Source organism: Hipposideros armiger, unplaced genomic scaffold (genome assembly GCF_001890085.2).
Source record: "Hipposideros armiger isolate ML-2016 unplaced genomic scaffold, ASM189008v1 scaffold_790, whole genome shotgun sequence".
NCBI classification, from domain to species: domain Eukaryota; kingdom Metazoa; phylum Chordata; class Mammalia; order Chiroptera; family Hipposideridae; genus Hipposideros; species Hipposideros armiger.
The window spans coordinates 466,521-484,981 of NW_017732140.1; the positions used below are offsets into that span (position 1 = coordinate 466,521).

At 50.9% G+C, this 18,461-nt stretch overlaps 2 protein-coding genes across 3 annotated transcripts in view; both read left to right on the plus strand.

Moving 5' to 3' along the window:
- LOC109374111 (TBC1 domain family member 14-like) overlaps window positions 1-335 on the plus strand; it is a gene marked incomplete at its 5' end in the record, with an annotated part of 16,683 nt that extends 16,348 nt beyond the window's left edge. Inside the window, one exon of the mRNA XM_019628431.1 lies at window positions 1-335. Within this exon, the coding sequence (XP_019483976.1) occupies window positions 1-294 (294 nt within the window).
- The window catches only part of LOC109374116 (TBC1 domain family member 14), an 87,143-nt gene that overhangs the window by 16,024 nt on the left and 52,658 nt on the right, over window positions 1-18,461 (plus strand). The window contains exon 1 of one of the 2 annotated variants that reach the window (XM_019628443.1): window positions 11,782-11,969. The exons of the other annotated variant lie outside the window; for it this stretch is intronic. Within the exon in view, the coding sequence (XP_019483988.1) occupies window positions 11,935-11,969 (35 nt within the window). The 5' untranslated portion in view covers window positions 11,782-11,934. Of the gene's footprint in view, window positions 1-11,781; window positions 11,970-18,461 lie in introns of those variants that run through there. 2 annotated transcript variants of the gene reach the window in all.

Here is an 18,461-nt window from a genome sequence, read left to right on the forward strand (position 1 = left end):
GGCTGGGAGAGCAAGAGGGGAAGGAAATGCCAAGAGGAAACTTCTGAGAAGAAGGTGGACCACGGTCATCTGGACGTGAGGCGTCATTTCCTCTTCAGTCCTTGCCTCCTGCGGCAGACACCACACTCACTGGCTGCATTCCCCACAGGCACCAGCCCAGGGCCAGGCCTGCAGACAGTGGGGCTCGCTCATTCAGGGACACCTTCTCCCTGCTTCTCTGAGATGCTGCATCCCCGAACTGTTTCTGCAAAGGCTGAGCCACTGTCAGGAGGGCCTCCTCCAGCCGCTGTGTGAGGACCAGCTGCACGGGTCTTCTGTGTGCCCCAAGGGGCCATGCTCACACAAGAGGGGGCACATGGAAGGTACTGGGCTGGGGGGAGGACTGGTGTGTGTCATCGCAGCTGCCCAGGGGCTGTGGCTTTGGCTGCCCTCCTGGTGGGCCCCATCTCCCAGTTGTTCCAGGTCCTTGGGGACCTCCCCTGCTGCAGCACCCCTCAGCACGCCTGCGGGGCTGGAGCCCGCTTTGGGGCAGCGTGGGGTCTGCACTGAGAAAGTCCTGCACACGTGGAGACAGGACAACTGCCGTTTCCCGCTGTTGTGGGCGCAGCTGGAGTGGTGTGTGGGGAAGGGCTGCAGGAACCCAAGTGCAGCCCGCGCAGTGGCAGTGGGCATCGTCCTGGCTCTCACTCAGCCCTCTGCTCGTGCATGCTGCAGGCCTTCACAGAGCCCCCTTCCCGTGTGCTCATGGAGCATTGGGCCAGGGAGCCCCAGTGCCACCCAGCGGAGGAAGCTTCCTGAGTCAGCGTCTCCTCTTCCCTCCCACACGCGGGGCAAGGCAACCCCTCCTGGAGTAGGTTCCATCTCTGCCCCTCACTGCTTACTTCCAATGAGGAGGACCCACTGAAGATTCTCAGGAAGGGGTTCCACGGCTCCCTGCTCCTGCCGTAGCTACGGCGGCTGCCACTGTGCAGCAGCATCAGGTGGGCACCCCCAGCCTGGGTGCCCCTTGAGGGACTTCATCTCACTCACCCCATGCTGGCACCCAGTTAGAACTCAGTAAATGCTTGTCACATAGCTGAATTCAGACGTCATTCAGTTCCTCGGTGAATACGGGCCCAGGACCAGGTCCTGGGGATGCAGCAGCCAGTAAGCCCCTCCCCCCAAATCAAAGCACCACATGGCACCTGTAATCTGCTCTGGGCACTCGGCTGCAAGAGGTGCTGGATGTCAGGCTCTGAGTGCTGGGGGCAAATAAAAAGTGGGGTACCCGGGGAGGGTGAAGGGGTGTGTGTCCCATTTTAAATAGGCTGCTCAGGGAGGGCCTCGCTGGGCGAGTGACATTGGAGCAGAGATCTGAATGACATGAGGGAAAAGCGTGTTCTGGTCAAAGCACACGGCAGGTGCAGAGGCTCTGGGGCTGGCGGGGAACCGCCCTGTTTTTCCCACGTCTGTGTGGCCTCCACCCACCTGTGCCATGTCCGTGGTCCCACAGCAGCTCGTGTGTGCTTCAGCCAGAGTCCAGACCTGTGCTGTCCAGTGTGTTAGCCGCTAGCCACATGTAGCTCTTTAAATTTAATTAAAATGGAAAATTTGGTTCCTTAGTCACACTAGCCACCCACACCCCAGGCCTCAGGGGCCACGTGCGGCCAGTGGCTGCCGCGTCGCACAGCTTGGACTTGTGTGTTTCCATCATTGAGGGAAATGGTGTTGTTCAGTGCTGGTCTACACAGTCAAGGTGACAGCCTTGTTCTGGTTGGTGTATTAAAGCAGCACACACGGTAGTTGTAGAACAAACGAATCAGTACCGACGTGTGTGAAGCCAGGGGAAGGCTGCAGAAAGAGCCATCCATGGGGGCCCTGAGGGGGGGGGATGGAAACGAGGCAAGGAAGGCGGCCTGCGACTAAGGCAGGTGTGGTGGAGAGGCCTGACCCGCTTTCTCCTCTGCGGGGTGTTGAGAATGTCACATGAGGCCCTGTGTGACACTGAACTTTAGCACACATCTGAATATCCAGGGATATTCAACACAGCGAAGATGGAGGAGCCTCAGCTGTGTCCAGGAGGTGTCTGTGGTGCCTCCAGCGCGGGGACAAAGGACTTGGTGGGAATTCAGAGTGCAGTTGGAGAGCCAAGATGTGACTCTGCTCTGCCCTTCGTGCTGGGCGGCTGGGCAGCTGCTTTATTTTCCTGAACCTTGGTTTCCTTATCTCCAAAATGGCCATAACGAGGCAATGCAGATAAAGTGTTTGGCATGGTGGTGGGTGCTGCGTTTTCACTAGAATTTATTAGGGATCTCTTCCCTGCTTTTTAGGGAAGTGCCTTGTTGAAGGACTGAGTGAGTGAATGAGTGGATGAATGCTAGTAAAGGTGCACTTGACCTGACTTGCGGGGAGATGAGTAGCAGAAAAGGGAAAACAGAGCAACAGGATTAATTCGGTCCTGAGGGGTGAACACCACACACTTCCTCTGCCTCTGCATTCCTAAGGACTTGATTAAAAGGCTGACCCCCGGCTGGGTTTTCTGTGATCCAGCCAATTCTCTCCTAGGTGCTGAACTTCAGGAAACAGGAATTGCTCTGTAGCCCAGCTGGGCTTGATGATCTGTTTCCTTCCCTTGGGTGGGTTAGGATCTGAGGGAAGAAGCCTTTGAAGTTCGCCCCTTTGTGTTGGGTGAGGGCAGAGACTTTCACTGTGGAGCCAGTAACATTCAGGAGTGGGGTGGACTCAACCAAGGAGGATCCCGTATGTATCCTGTTCAACAGCCAGCGCGTGTTCCTGAGAAACCTCACGGGCGTCGCTGAGTTCTCTGCAGAGTCTGTCTGCCCTGGCTTCCGGAAGGCGTCTGTGTCCTTAGACATGGCACAGCTCTAGAAAAGCTCATTTGGGAGGGCGGGGGGAAAGGAGAGTGTATTTGTTCTTCGCAGGATTCATGGGGCTTCGTGAGTTCGGAAGCACCCCGTTGCACTGGTGCTGTCGGGAAGCCACACACTGCCTTTACTTACGGGAACTCCCAGATTTCTGTGCTCGGCCTTGGCCAACCTGCGTTGCTTCTGCACTTGGTGAGGTCACGGTCAGCCTGGGAGGGGTGAGTCACTGTGAAGTGCAGGACACTTTGTGGGAGCACAGGAGTCTGTGGGGTCTTGAGAAACCCACAGGCCAACCCTTTCCTGCAAGGGAGCCCTTCAGCCACTAGGTGCTTTCTACTAATTAACTTCCCTTTTCTCAGGTGGGTATAAAACCTGTTACGCTGAAAAAATGTTAGTGGAATAACACAATTTAAACTACCTTACTCTGATTTCTACCTTGAGTAGTGCACATTCTAAAATGTTTCCTTATTGTGTTTGTAGAACTTTGAATCTTTGAGGTAGCTAACAGTAAATTCTTTTATGCCTTCTGTATTTTTCGTGTGTACACACGTCTGACTAGATTGCCACATCAACTAGTTCCTGTTTCTGTTCAGTGAGCTGGGTTTGTAACTGAGAGTTGTTTCAATTCCAGTTTTGCTGATTCTTTGTTGTGAATCGTTGTGGTTTATGTCGGGACTCCTGTAAGGTTCTCTGTGTGGAAGAGCGATGACTCATCCAGACTTGCCTGATAGCGGTTTTGGGCCCCACAGCAGAGTCCAGTTTTCCTAATTCCCCTTTGCTTCCAGCCAGAGGCTTTTCAAATCCAGGCCCTGTGTGCAGAGTGTTACAGGGAATAGTAAAATGTTTGTGGGTTTGGATTTAAGTCCTAATAGCCTTTAGGTTTCAGATTTGGGTGTCAAAACACTTTTCCTGCCAGGAGGGGAGATACCGCAAACGAGATTAAGAGGGCGTGGGCTCAGTCCCCAATCCCGTTCCTGCAGAGGTGGGAGGGGCCAGGGAGACGAGGAAAAGGCCCTTCCTGGGCCTGCCCTGGCCCTGGCACCTGACCGCTCACTCACTGTAAATCTTTACCCTGCAATGAGCAGATTTCATTCCTTTTAGAAGTCCCTTCGAGAGCAGTTATTTTTAGAGCAGAAGAAATAGAGTGGTGGTCAAAGTCTGTGGGGAGAACACGTGAATACATATTTACTTAGGTGAACCGCTTGCTGCTGTAACAGCTTGAACTGGATTAATGGCTCAGACACAATGGACGTTTATTTCCAGCTCATGCTCTCCCAAGTTCTTCCCATCTCCTGGCTCTGTCGGTTTCAACATGAGGTCTTTGGACTCCTCTGTATCAAGCTGAGAAGGGGACACTCCGGAAGGGTGGTGGGTGGGGGTCTGGGGGCCAGGACACTGCAGTGGCACACATCACCGCACTTGGCCGTTCATGGGCGGGAACTCAGTCCTGTGGTCACAGCTACCTGTAGGGGAGGCTGGGACACAGGACCGTGCTTGGTTTGGTGACTAGCTGGGAGCTTTGGCCATTTTCGGGGTCTTTATTTTCGATCTGCCTTCCCCTCCACTTCTTTCTGAGAATTAAATGCCTGGAGTCGAGTTGAATGCTTGGCATTCTCTTGCCTAAGTGGTAGTTCTCATCCCCTGCAGGATAGACTCCAAACTGCTTGGCCTGGCGGTGTAAGGAGCGTTCCGGATGCAGTCCCTGCGCACCTCCCAGGCGTCCAGCTCCCGTTCTGTGCTGCAGCCATAAAAACTGAACTCGTTACTTTGAGTTCTCTGAACCAACCGTCTTATCTCTGCACCTTTGCCCATTCTGCTTCCTCTGCCTGGAAAACTCTTGTTGTCACCGGAAGTGTCACCTCCTTTAGGGAAGCCCTGTCTGATCACTCCACCCCTTCCAAAGCCCTCATTTGGATGCCACGTTCCCTGGACGACTTTTGAGACAGCACTGACACCCTTCCCACCCTGTCGATGGTGAGCTTTTGGAAGGCAGGGGCCACGTCTTACTCGTTCTTTGTTTTCCCAGCCAATGCAGACAGTTAGTAGATGTTCAGTAAATAGCCTTAAGTGAATGAGGGGTAGACTGTAAATCTAAAAAATGTAATAAAGAGAGCTGATACACCTAACTTTTGGAATCTAAACATTTTCCTTTTCGATGATGCTATTGTTCTAGATATCGGGAGAAGACCCCCCCCCCCATCAACAGTTTGGTCTCCCATATCAAGTCACAGAGCTTGTGGGCTTCAGATTGAACCTGTGGCACCCACACCTGTGGTGTCTGCAAAGCTGGCACATTCTTCTGAGACATTTTTAAAAACGATAAACCTTTTTTATGCGTTTTCTTAAAGATTCTCTTTAAATATAGACAGGAAAATTTTTATGTTCGTCATCCTATTGTTGTCCTTTCTACTTTTATACCTACTACTAATTTTTCCTTCTTACTGTATTTCCATATAGACTTTCTATGAATTTAAAATATAAAAATGGGTAATATTTCTACAGTGTGGAATCTTGCTTTTTTACTTATAGAAATCATTTCCCCACGTAATTAAAAATTTATATGCTTATTAATGTCTTTGTGGTATTTCATCCTGTAAATCATTTACTTGTCAAACAATAAGGAAGTGGTTTTCTTCCTGGTTTTTGCTGATAAAATTACCTGTGTGCACGTCAGTGTGTTGTCTGCATTTCAGATGATTTCCTGGGCCAGAATTCCAGAACTGCTGCCGGCTTCATGACCCCCATCCCAACCCGACCCCCAGTCAGATCTGATCTGCCCTCTCCCAAGATGGTGGCTGTGAACCCCCAGGAGCCCTCTGACCTTGGTGCAAGGTTACTGGCAGTGAGAATCCAGCCTCTGTTTTATGAATGAGGACACTCAGCGAGGGCTGATGGACTGTTAGGGTTCGTCCTAGCCCTGGCGTCAGGTTAAGTCTGGGAGGGTTTATCCTCCTAGGGCCTTCGGCTACAAAATGCAGAAATGCCTCTGGTCCGTGTGTCCCCCCCTCCCCCCATCCTTCTGGGCTGCTGCTCTGGCTCATGGGCCTGACACTGAGCTCGCATTGCTGGTTCACACCTCCCTCCCTTCTCCTCCGCCTCGTATGCCCTAGTCTGACATCTGCACACCTTCACTGCTCAGCACAGCTGACACCTCTTCTGTGAAGCCTTCCCGGCATTCCCAGGGCGGAGGCGGCCTCTTCCAGGCACACTGCTCCATTCCTGCTCTCCTGCAGCCTTTAGTCCAGCTTTATTTTCTGTGTCTTGTTCTTAACTATGAGCCCCTCAAGGCAGACTCTGGGTCTTAGCCATCCATGATCCCCAGCTAATGCCACCCATTGTTCTTGACTAGCCCTGCCACATTAGGAGAGCCTGGTGGCTTGGTCCTCTCCACTTGTGCAGTGTAGATCCTTGTTCCTGAGCCGCATGTAAGAGCGGCTGGTTTTAACAAACCCCATGAGCAGGCCCTCTGTGCCCCAGGGCTGTGAGAGGAGAAGGCATGTGCTGGGTTCCGGGGGGCATGGCCAAGGTTTGCTGCCAGGAGGGAGGGGGCACGCTCAGGTGAGCTCTTTAGATCACCTGGGTTAGGACTTGGTGCACAGCCTGGATCAGTGGAAGCAGAGGAGACTGGAAGACACTAGAAAAGTTTCCACTGTAAGGCAGGTATTCACAGTTCTGTGTTGCTTTAGAGAGTAGAATTGTTGGAGTAGTTTAAAGCAAACCCTAAAAGATTATAATTCACTGTTCATGGAAACTGCTAGAAGGAGTTTCAATTCATATAGATTAAAGCATCCGTTAAAACAACGAGAGAGCATGGGGAGGGAAACATTTATTAGTTAGGGAGCAAAGTTCTCAGCCTGGCTACATAAAAGAATTGTCCAGGAAACTGAAAAAAAAAAACAACAACCGATATCTAGGCCCCACTGTCAGAGATCACTTTTCATTGGTTTGGGGTGAGACCTGGGCATTTGGATTTTTAAAAACGCTCCCTGGGTGATTGTAGCTTGCAGCCAGGATTGAGAGCCACCAGAGGAAAGATGGACTTAAGCCTACATCCAAGCCCTTCTGTTTACTGTGTGACCTTAAGGCAAGGAAAGGCGTAGAGAAGCCCCCTGCAGATTGGGGAACTGTGTCCGGCCATCAGCAGTTGTATTCCCTGTACTGGGCGCAGTGCCTGGCACAGTTGCTGCTCGATATGTATGTGTTGAATGAAAGAAATGACGTGTGAATAGGCTTAGGTTTAAACGAGATGAATGAACTGGCCCTGTGTAATGAGTAAGCTGCCTCAGTGTAACTGGTGAGCACACGCATCAGTCAGTAGCCGGGTAACTGGGTGTGGTACCTCTGTTGTCCAGGTGAGAAAGCCGAAAGGTGCGTGTCTCACCCCGGGTCACGCAGCTTGTTCTGCAGCCGGGATTTGAGCCCAGATCTGCCTGACGCAGAATCACATGTGTAGACAGACTTTCCACCTTAGGTCTCACTCCTCACGGTTCCTAACATTGAAACAACGGTCATTTCACCCCTTCTCTCAACTCCTCGTGAGCCCAAACCACTCCTGATCTGGCATGCTTACAGACGATTGTTAACTAGCAACCCTTCTTTCCCTCTTCTCCTTAGTATCCAGTTGGAGACTAAGAAGAAATTCGTATTCTTTTCTCTAGTAGAGTTAACGTTCTATATTAACTTACATCGCTATTTTCGCCCTGCCTTCTCTCTCCTTGTAAAAACCCAAGTTGATGTTAAAGAATGCATCCCCGGGGCCGGCCGAGTGGCTCAGTTGGTTAAGAGCTCGCTCAAGAGTTTGAGCTCTGAGCAACAGCGGTTCGAGTCCAGCCCGAGCTGAGCAGCCGCTGAGCTGCCAACAGGTAGCAGGATGGCTCAGCTGAAAAAAAAAAAAAAAAAAACAAAAAAACTCAAGAATGCATCCCCGTTCAGTTTTTCCTCCCTGTACTTAAACGTTAGAGAGTGCTTGAAGGAGACTTCAAGGAGGTTGTGACACAGAACACTGTGTCTTGTTTTGGACTCTGACTTATCAGTAGAGGCGTACAGGCTAGAGTGTGTTTCAGGGTTAGTTAATGAATTACCTGTTAATGTAGCACTACCCAGCAGGTAGATCCAGGCCTTGGGGACACAAAGACCAAGTAAGATGCCCCCCCCCCCCGACATGTAGTGGGAGGTGATGCATAACTAAAACACAAGCCCCCAGCTCCCTGTCAGGTAACATGCACAGGCGCTCTGGGAACACACAGGAGGGACGAAGTGGGGGGCCAGCAGGAAAGGCCCCAGAGGGGAGCATTTCCTGAAGTGTCCTGTGTAGTGACGTGTACACGTGCACACTCGCACCTGGCTGTATACAGAGCAGTACCAGCACCCCTGAAGCCTCGCGCTCTGAAGGGCAACCGCTGTTCTGATTCTGGCACCAGAGATTAGCTTTGCCTTTCTGTGAACGTTAGAGAAATGGAGTCATGCAGCCTATACTTTTGTGTCTGACTTTCTTTGAGGTTGACCCAGGTTGCTGGTGGTCTTTATTTTCTTTCCTTCTGTGTAGTTTTCAGTTGCACAAACATCCCTGCCTGTGCCCCTGTGGGTGGACATTTGGTTCGTTCTGTTTGTGGCACTTCAGGAGAATGCTCACTGTAACATTCTCGTGCATGTCTTGTAGTGCACACATGACCAGGGGTGACACTGCTAAGCGGCTTTCCAAGGTGCCTGGACCCGTTCGTACTTCTGCCAGTGATGTGCAGGCATTCTGGGGGTTCTCCATCCTCTTCACAATGTGGCATCATCAGTTTTTTGTTCTTGTGGTTTTTCTTTCTGCCATTCTGGTATGATAGGGTGGGGATATTTGGTTTTTCTTTGCACTTCCCTGATGACTAATGATATGATGTACTTTTTCACATCTTATTGGCCACTTGAAATCTTTAGTGAGGTGCCTGTCTTGGGCTGTCTCTCGGATTTGTAGGCATATTTGAAATATTCAGGGTAAGAGTCCTTTGTGAGATATGTGTGTTGCAAAGACCTTCTCCTCTGCTGTGGATGGCTTACCTTTTCATTCTCGAAATGCTTTTTTTCATTTTGTTTTCTTAATGAACAGAAGTACTTAATTGTAATGAATTCTAGTTTATAGAATCTTTTCTTTTTATGGTTAGTGCCTTTTTTGTCCTATTTAAGAAATTCTATGTTATCTTCCAGAAGCTTTGTTTTGCCGTTACCAACTAGATCCACGGTCCATCGGAATTAATTTTCTGTATGGTGTGGATGGTGGTTTATTGTAAAGATGATCCTTCCCACTGAGCCTTTGAAATAAATCAGGTGGCCATATATTTTCTATTGTCTATTTGTCCTTTTACTAATAGCACTAATATTCTTTTAAAATTACTATAGCTATATAGTAGATCTTGATATCTGATAGAGTAAGCCCTCCTGCTTTGTTCTTTAAGATAATTTTGGCTATTGTAGGTCTATTTTCATTTCCATATAAATTTTAAACCATATAAATTATGGTTTTGTTTGGGATTATATTGAATCTATTGATTATGTTTTACTCTATGAAGACTTCTGATCCCTGAATATGGCATGTCCTTCCATTTATTTAGATTTTCTTTCATTTGTCCACAGTATTTTATAGTTATTTTTTATATAAAAGTGTTGTGTTTTTATCATTAAATATATTCCAAGTTATTTGCTATTTTTGGATGGTTTTACAAGTGCCATGTTATAAATGCTTGTTAGAAATGCAAATTTTTGTGTGTAGACCTTGAATGCTGTGATCTTGCTAAATTCAGGTTTTCTAATAGTTTATTTGTGGATTCTTTTGGATTTTCTCTGTAGAAAATCCTGCTGTCTGTAGGTGAGTTTTGTTTCCAATTCTTACTCCTTTCACTTAGTGTTCTTGCCTGTTGCATGACTAGGAACTCCCATACAGGGCTGAACTGAAGTGGTGCTGCTGGGGGAACCTCTTGCCTGGGTCCTGGCCTCTGCCCGGGAAAACGTCCCCTATTTCCCCATTAAGTGTGATGTTTCCTGTGGGATATCTGTTTATCAGATACCTTACTTTTTATTAAAGAGCTTTATCAGGTTAAGTAGTAAAAGTTTTGTTCTCTGAGTGTTTCTTAAATGTTTGGAAGAATTCACCCAGTGAGGCCATCTGGACCTGAGTTTTCTTTGTGAGTTTTTAAATTATAGATATTTTTGGAAAATTTTTTGCTGATGCATAATCATAAAACATGAATATTGCAGGCTGAAGAATTTGAAGGGATGTGGGAACCGGAAGCTGCAGCTTCTGAGGTATGGGGAGAACACAGGTATCCTGAGAGACAGGAGGGGGCTGAAGAAGGGGGCGGGGCTCTGCCTGACTGGCTGCTCTGTGAATGATTGATTGCTCTGGCCTCACCCTGAGCTGCTGATGTGCTGGACCCAGAAATGTGGATTTGACTCCTTGCAGAGTGAGGAATTTGACCAGAAGTTTGAAGTAGGATAGCAGGAATTTTAAGTGTATAGTCAGAACACTGCTTCTCTAACTGGAGCGAGCATCAGAGCCACCTGGAGGGGGGGCTCATGAAAACACAGATTGCTGGGCCTTGCCCCAGTTTCTGATTCGGGAGGTTTGGGTGGGGCTCAAGGATTTGGGTTTCCAACCAGTCTCCAGGTAATGTTGCCTCTAGTCCAGACACCCCACTTTGGGATCCATGGCATTAGTGTACATACATTAGTCTCCCCCACCCCCTCTCCGCCCAATGCCCCCTGTGCTTGGGCAGCAATTTCATGGGTCTTGTTCACTAGTCCAGAGCCTGGCACAGACTAGGTGCTCGCTACCACTCCAGTGCCATGTTGCCTCCCACATCTGATTGTCTTTATTTTTTTTAATTGCACAAGTAATATATGCTCATTTGACTTTTTTTTTTTTTTTAGCAATACAGAAATGTGTAAAGGAAAATTTCCCTCTTGGCCCCTCACCATCTTCTCTTGCCAGAGATGGCCATCTACTGACTGTCTGTCAGACTTTCTGTGCAGTTGGGAGCATACAAACACACCGGCAGGTGGATTTCTTCTTTTAGAGCGACTGTGGAGCTGGTTAGTACAGGACCCTGGTGGGCGCATGAAGCGGGCAGCGTTTCACCGGGGCTCATTGTTGACACGTGACCCAGGAAATGGTGCTGCCCCAAGGGCGGGCCAGCCGTCCTGTAGCAGCTTCCTGTGGGTTTAGAATAGCTTGGTTTTGCTGACCTTGAAGTTGTCCTTGAAAAGTTTTTAATGGTATTTGGAGTCGGGGACGGGGAGAGTCCCTTGGGGGTGGTTCTGATGTAGGTATTTGGGCTCTCACTGAAGTGACTATGATGTGACTCACCTAAATACCTGAGCTCTTCTCACAAAGCAGTGGTTCTGGCACACAGGAGACGCTCTAGGTCAGCGGTTCTCAACCTTCCTAATGCCGCGACCCCTTAATACAGTTCCCTATGTTGTGGTGACCCCCAACCATAAAATTATTTTTGTTGCTACTCTATAACTATAATTTTGCTACTGTTATGAATCGTAATGTAAGTATCTTTTTGTTTTCCGATGGTCTTAGGCAACCCCTGTGAAAGGGTCGTTTGACCCTGAAAGGGGTCGCGACCCACAGGTTGAGAACCGCTGCTGTAGGTTGTTCCTAATGTGACTTCGCCTTCTTTCCCGGACAGAAGTGCCCGTGCGTTTTGTGGCTCATCTGCCTATCCTGGCATGGTGTGTGGCTCTGGGTCTCCGCAGGGCGCTGAGATGCGACATGCTTCAGAGCTGTGTGGAGCCCCAGGAACCTGTCACTCACACTTTGCTTCCCAGACTGCCCGCCCTCCTCCTCCCTGTGACTCGTTAGGAGTCAGAGTCCTGCCCGCCCCGCCCCGCCCCGCCCCTGCCTTTCCAGCTGGTCCACTCCTTCCTGCATGCCTTAACCTTCCAGACCGTGGGCAGCAGGACTCGGAAGGGTGTCCATGGTGCTCCCCTGGGACTGTGGCTCCGGCGTGCTGGGAATGTGGCGAGGGGAGAGGCAGTGCCTTTCTGGCTGGCCTCGCAGAGCTGTGTGGCCACAGTAGACGCCATGTCCTTCTCCTCGACGTTCCTGCTCACGGACAGGTCTGTGGTTGCAGTCTTGCCTTTCTTGCTTTTGTGATTGGAGATGTAACTGGAGCAAGGTTTTTACCATGTGTGAAGGTATTAATATGATTTAGCCTCCCCCGCTCTGCGCCCCCCCCCCACACACACACACTGGGCAGCCTTGTTTCCTGGGGCATTTCTCTGGTTAAAATGGGTGTGATCCTGTGTCTCCACAAGGGATGACTGGGCCAGGAGCTCTCGGGCCGGCATGTTTGACGCATCTGATGCTGGCTGACTCTCCTGAGTTGACTGACCTCTATTTTTAGGAATTTGCTTTTTAGCAGCAGGTGCTACTTGGATAACATTTTCTAAAGGAGGAGAAACTCCACATATTTCTAGCTCTTGGGTGCTTTTAATTGTGTGTGGACTAGGAATTTTTGGCACAGCGATTGACCATTGTAATTATGCCGCAGTCTTTCTCACTCACTTCATCCTTCCTGTGGGGCATCTATCACACAGGAGGTTTGCTTTGCAGAATGCCATTTTGTTTTGCGTGTTTCTGTGATAGTTGAAGTGGGCTGGCCTTGTCCCCTTGCATTTCCAGAGCAGGTCAGAGGGCTGTTGTAAATACACATGGCAGTGGAGCATGCCGGTGTTTGAGGGGTGGAGATCTAGAGAAAAATACCTTTGGAGTGGGCTTTAGAGGAATCGGTCAAGGTTTTCGCCTTCTGTGCCCCGGATGAGTACCAGGATTTATATGTCTCTTCAGGAGCATATTTTTTAACCACACTGAGCCTGTTTCCAGTCTGTGCAATGGCGACTGTAGTACCTTCCTTGTAGGGTTGCTTCATACATCAAATTATGTGACTTGCCTGCTGCAGGAGGAGGCACCTGACAGGTGATCTGTAAAAGGTAAGTATGATTCAGAAAATGGTAGAGAAGATACCCATCTGTTCATGTGGGAACTGAGTGCTACGTGTTCCTGCTTATTTCTGATTGCTTTGGAATCAGAACTTGCTAACAATCTGTTAGACAAAGGAGGGAAAGAGCAAGAGGCCCAAGGAATTATTGAATTAAAAGCAGGAGTTCCAATATTCAGAATGTTGAAGGAGGAGGACTCTGGAGGTTTATTTCTCAAGACTCTGAGACGTTTTGAGAAATCCCTGATGAGAGCTCGTGGCTTGTGGAACCTGCTCTGCCAGGTCAGGGGGTTGCGTCCTTCCGTGGCTGCTGCCCTCTGCTTTCTGGGACAGCCTCAGATACATGGGTCTGAGCCTTGGTTCTGTGCCGCTTAGCTGTGTGTCTCTGGGCAGGACTCCCCAACCTCTCTGAATCCTGGCTTCTTCTATTTTAAATGGGCAGGAATAATTTTCATAATATTTATGAAAATCCCCCAAGAAAGCATGCATTAAATAAATTTGAATGTCTTCCTACATGCCAGAAATTGTTCCAGACCCTAGAGGCTCCACAGTAAACAGAAGAAAGTACAGTGAGCCCTCACTTAACGCTGATCGGCTCTGGAACTTGAGGTGAAATGATGTGTAACTAACCAGTGTTACCACAGGCTGATTGATACAAACGAGTTAGGTTCCTGGCTTCCCATCAGTGTCACAACGAATTTGCATTGTTATTCGAGGACCTGTTGGCTTCACCCTCATGGACTTTAGATTCTGGCCACAGAGCCAAGTCGCAAGTCGCTGATCCCTAGGGATATCTTTGAGTGCCTGCTCCCAGCACACACCTGGTGCTCTAGATGCACGAGCACAGAGACCCAGACCCAGCACCTTACAGTCCTTTTCAGTTGCTCCCGGAATCACCTTCTTTGGACTTCAGTGGCATCTGAAAGTTAGTGAGGTGTGGGGGTGAAATTAACAGCCTCAGCCCCACGACACCCAAGAAGAAAGGGGATCGGTCCTTTGGCTGTACAGTCTCTTGTCAAAAACCGAGAGATGGACCTTTGCATACAAGTCCTTGCCAGAGTTTCATCACCTGTAAGCACGTGGCAGCAGCTGCTGCATTTGTCCCGGGTTTCAAAAGCCAACGAGACAGACTTAGGACATTAATGACACTTGACCTTTAGGACCCCTCACTTGTACCTAATTTTGTATTCATAGTTAAACAATTTTTTTCTTAAAGAGGACTCCCCAAGTGATAAGCTTCAAGGCCCCCCAAAACCTGGCTCTGCCCCTGCAGACAGGTGATGGGAATGCTGAGTAGTGGATACAGGGGTGGTGGAATGTGGGGCTCTGGGGGCACAGCGCGCACGGCCCAGCCAAAGGCCACTGCTCGCCCTGGCTTACGGTCATGCAGGAGTACAGGCCAGGGCTGCCAGGCCTCCCCACACTTCAGGAGAGCCAGCAAGCCGGGGCTTCCTGTGATTTCTTGATAATTAAAAACATTGATAAATATTTCAAACTGAAAAACACTGTAGACAGGAAACACGCTACCAGTGTGTCATCTCTGCTAGTGGCCCCTGCAGACCCCTCTCCCCTGTGGGCTTGTGTATTATCTTACTTACTCTTCAAGATGGCCCCAGGAAGAAGTTCACATCCCCCATTTACAGATGAGGAACACGAGGCCCAGCTGCTGCTCCACTGTGGAGAGGCAGAGCCGGAACTGGAACTGCTGGCCAGGCCCCTTGTGGAACCCTACGCTTTACTTGTCAGCCAGAAACAGGTGACGCAAGGTCACCTCCCACCTTGAGGTTTCTTGGAGTAGACCGGTACCCAAGCTGCCTGTGCTGGGAACACTGGGGTTAGGTTTGGGGGCCTGTCACCAGGCAGGCCACAGTTCGGTCTGTCAGAATGAGGGTAGTAGGGCAGTGTGATGGAGCAGCAGGTCAGCTTGTGGCCTCTTGGTCAGCTTTGCCTTTTTCCAGTTCTTTCCTGTTCCTCCCCATGTCCTCGCAGCTATGCTGTCTCGTAGGAAAAGTCTGGGAGTGGGACTGGACCTGTTTCTACTGCTTGAAGCACAGTGCTGTCTGTGCTCATCGGGAGGGTGACAGTCGCCAATCCTCATGTGTGTCGGCAGGGACTTGGAGAGACTTGCAGGCGAGGTCCTGGGCCAGGTCTTGGGGAGCAGACTCCATGTGTTCAGCAGCACTGGTGGGGGAGGCCCGCGACGGCTGGGGTGTGAATCCTCATGAGTGACTGACCTTGGAACTCAACTAACGTCTAAGCCATTTTCTTTTCTTTCTTTTTTTTTTTTTTTAAAGATTTTATTGGGGAATTGGAGGAGGGGAACAGTGTTGGGGAATCGGGGAAGGGGAACAGACAAGTTGCTGTCCTTTTGTTCTTCAGTCTAGTTGTAGAGGACGTTGCTTCACGGGCCCATGTTGATATTATCATTGCGCTTTTCCCGGGTGAGGCAGTCACTCCCTGGCCTTTGGACGGCTGCTCACGGCGGCTCTTAGCAGCTCACGCTGGCTGCCGACCACACACGGTAGCTTATGACAGCCCACTGCAGCCCCACTGCAGCCTACGCTATTGCCGGCGACTCACGAAAGCCCAGCTCCAGGTCGAGCTGTTCTCCATCTTAGCTGTAGAGGGCGCAGCGTCACTGGCCCTCATGTGGGATCCGAACCGGGGCCCTGCTGCTCAGAGCTGGCATCCCAAGCCAGCTCTTAACCAACGCGCCACTCGGCCGGCCCCATAAGCCATTTTCCTTGGGACACTGTCACTAGTCGCAAACTGCATCCCACTCGATGGTCAGGTGCTCGCTAAGCAGAGCTGTTGAGTGAGTGTAAACCAGCAGGGCTGAGGGCTGAGGGCTGAGGGCCCCCTGCCTTCACAGGTGATGCCTTCATAGGTGATGACTTCACATGTGGGTACCTACACAGCCCCCTGTTCAGCAGTCCTCTTAGGATTCATTGTTGAGACACACACAGCCCAGTGAAAGGAAAGATCCTAGGAACAGAGTGTGGAGGAGGCTGAGGGAAGGCAAGTAGGGGCCAGAATCGGGGCAAACTCATACTCGACTGTGTTTGGTGGGGCCCGGGATTCTAATGGTCCATTTTGTCCCAGTGAAATGTGTCACTGACTGCTCCTGCTCCTAATTCTGATGACACTGTTTACCTGTGACAGGCACTCCATGATGTACCTGTGAGTTTCTGGCTTCACAGGTCAGCTGGCAGGCGAAACTGACACACCATTATTTAACGTTGTCATTGGTGTCAGCATAAGAAATGTCCAGACATGTAGAGAATTTTTATAAGAGTTTATTTGAGCCAAATTGACGACATTCCCAGGGAGCAAGATCGCAAATGCCCCGGAGAATAAGTTTTGCAGCTTTTTTTTTAGGGAGGAATGAGGAAGGTGACACGGAGGTGGGAGAGCAAGGCGGGGATTGGGTTACAGGAGAGTTAACGCGACTGTGCTCTCCTGAGGGTGGTTATGGGTTATTTCAAAGGTGTGATGACCTAGCTGCACAGAAACAATGGACGGGGCTGCTTAAGGCTTAGAGGCCTGGGGTGTGACGACCCGCCATGACCTGCCAGTTAGGGACATATGATCAGAGCACCCTGTGAGGTCACTTTCGGTCACTGGACTTGTCAGGTTTATTATAGAGCCCTTTCTCCTCCACACTGATGTCCTTTATCTTTTCCTCTGAGTTGCTACCTGTTGATACGAAAATAACTATTGCAAACCCTCGGATAAACGCCTCAGGAACGCCGAGGCCCTTTTCTGACCAAGCTTCTCTTGCCTCCCTCAAGCTGTTCAGGATGGTCTTTTCCCTTGTAGTTGGGTGTGGCTGAACCCCTGACAACCCCAAAGTGAATTTCCCCAGGCCTCTGCCGCATTATTGTCAAACGATTCTGGATGGTCCTTATCGAGAGCCCTGGCAGGGCCAGCAGCCGCGGGGCCACCTTCCTTCAGCCCATCATTCTCGTAAACCTCACCTCTCCCTGCAGGTCTCTGCCGCCTTCGTGCAGAGAAGGGGTTGAGCTTGGGGCAGGCCCTCCCTGCTGTCCAGTGCTCTCAGCTCCCTAGTGGAGAAACCACCGGGGCAGCGACAGTGGGCCGAGCCTGTGAGGTCCGTGTGAGGCAGGCACGCGTGTCTCCTCTTCCGGCAGCACTTTTGAGGGCAGAGGAAACAGCATGCAATGCTGCACGAACAGGTGGGAGCGGTGACGGGGCCTGGGGGCAGGACTGGTGTGGTCCAGCTCTGCTCTCAGGAGGCGGCCTTGACCGCTGTGTGGAGGGACTGTGGCAGCGTCGGGCAGATGCAGCCGGAGCTCTGCAGGTCCAGGGCTCGATGGGCTGTGGCCTATGCCTGAGGGACAACCGAAGAAAGGGTGGGCTGAGCACACATGCGGCAGGACGGGCTACCTGTCAGGAGGGTGTGTGCAGTCCTCTGATGTCACTAGGGCCGACGGACCCCAGCTGACCCGGGAGAGGTTTGGAGGTAGCCTGCGGAGAGCCTCAGGTTTCTGAGCACCAAGACTGCCTGTTTATTGTTGTTCAGTAGAGCCAAGTCCCTCAGGGAAGGTTCACTGAATGAACGAGTCCTGGAGGGTGTTGAGAGAGCACATCCACTCTGGTCTCCTGTGTGCGGGGTGGGCTTCTGGGGCATGGCTTACGGGGGCTTTGAACAGCACAGGTCGCCTCTTAGGAGAGATGGCGTCATCTTGTCTTTGCAAGAGTCCTCAGGGGCTTTGCCTTCAGCTGTCACTCACACCCCCTCCTGGTGGCTGTAGGAGGGTGGATTTGGGTGGGCGTCATGGAAGAAGGGACTAGTCAGGAGTAAAGCTATGCCCACTCTAGGGGTGTGTGTGTGTGCGCGCGTGCGTGCGTGCGTGCGTGAGCGTGCGTGTGCGCGCAGGTGTGTGCGTGCGTGTGTGTGCGTGCGCGTGTGTGTGTGTGCATGTGCGTGTGTGTGTGCGGCAGTGCTCCACTGGCCTCGGGGTGAGTGGGGTGAGGTCCCATCCTGCCTCCGCAGTGCTTTGCACCTGCCTCTCTTGCAAATATATAGTGGCTGCTCCATTTGCCAGCAAACACATATTACGTGCCACCTGCATGCTGGATAGAGCTCTGGGTAGCCCCACTCCAGGGGAAAGGTGTGTGGGAGGAGAGGGGACAGGGTACATCCAACAAGCACAAGGTAACATGGTGAGCACTCTGGAAACAGCGCGGTGGGAGCCCAGGCCTGGGGGCTGGGCGGGCGGGGGCCAGTCTGGGAGGGCTCTGAAGAGTAGAGTGAGTCCAGAGTTTCTGCAGAACAGGTCAAGTGTGAGGACTCCGGAAGCTGGTGGTGGAACAGGTGAATCTGAAATAGTTAATAAAACTGGAAGCTTGGATCAAGCAGTCCCTGTGCTCTGCTCCCTGGTGAAGTGTCAGAGATGGTGGCTGTGTCTGCTGCCTTCTCCAGCGGTAGGAGAATGCTTAAGGTGTCTGAGGGCCCAAGGTTGGGCAACTCACGGGACAGCAAGAGAGACCCGTGCCTATCTTACGCCTGGGCTTCCACCTGGACTGAGAAGAGCTGCACCACATGTGTGTGGGTCATAAACGGTGGCCCTGAGGGCTCCTTGGAGAT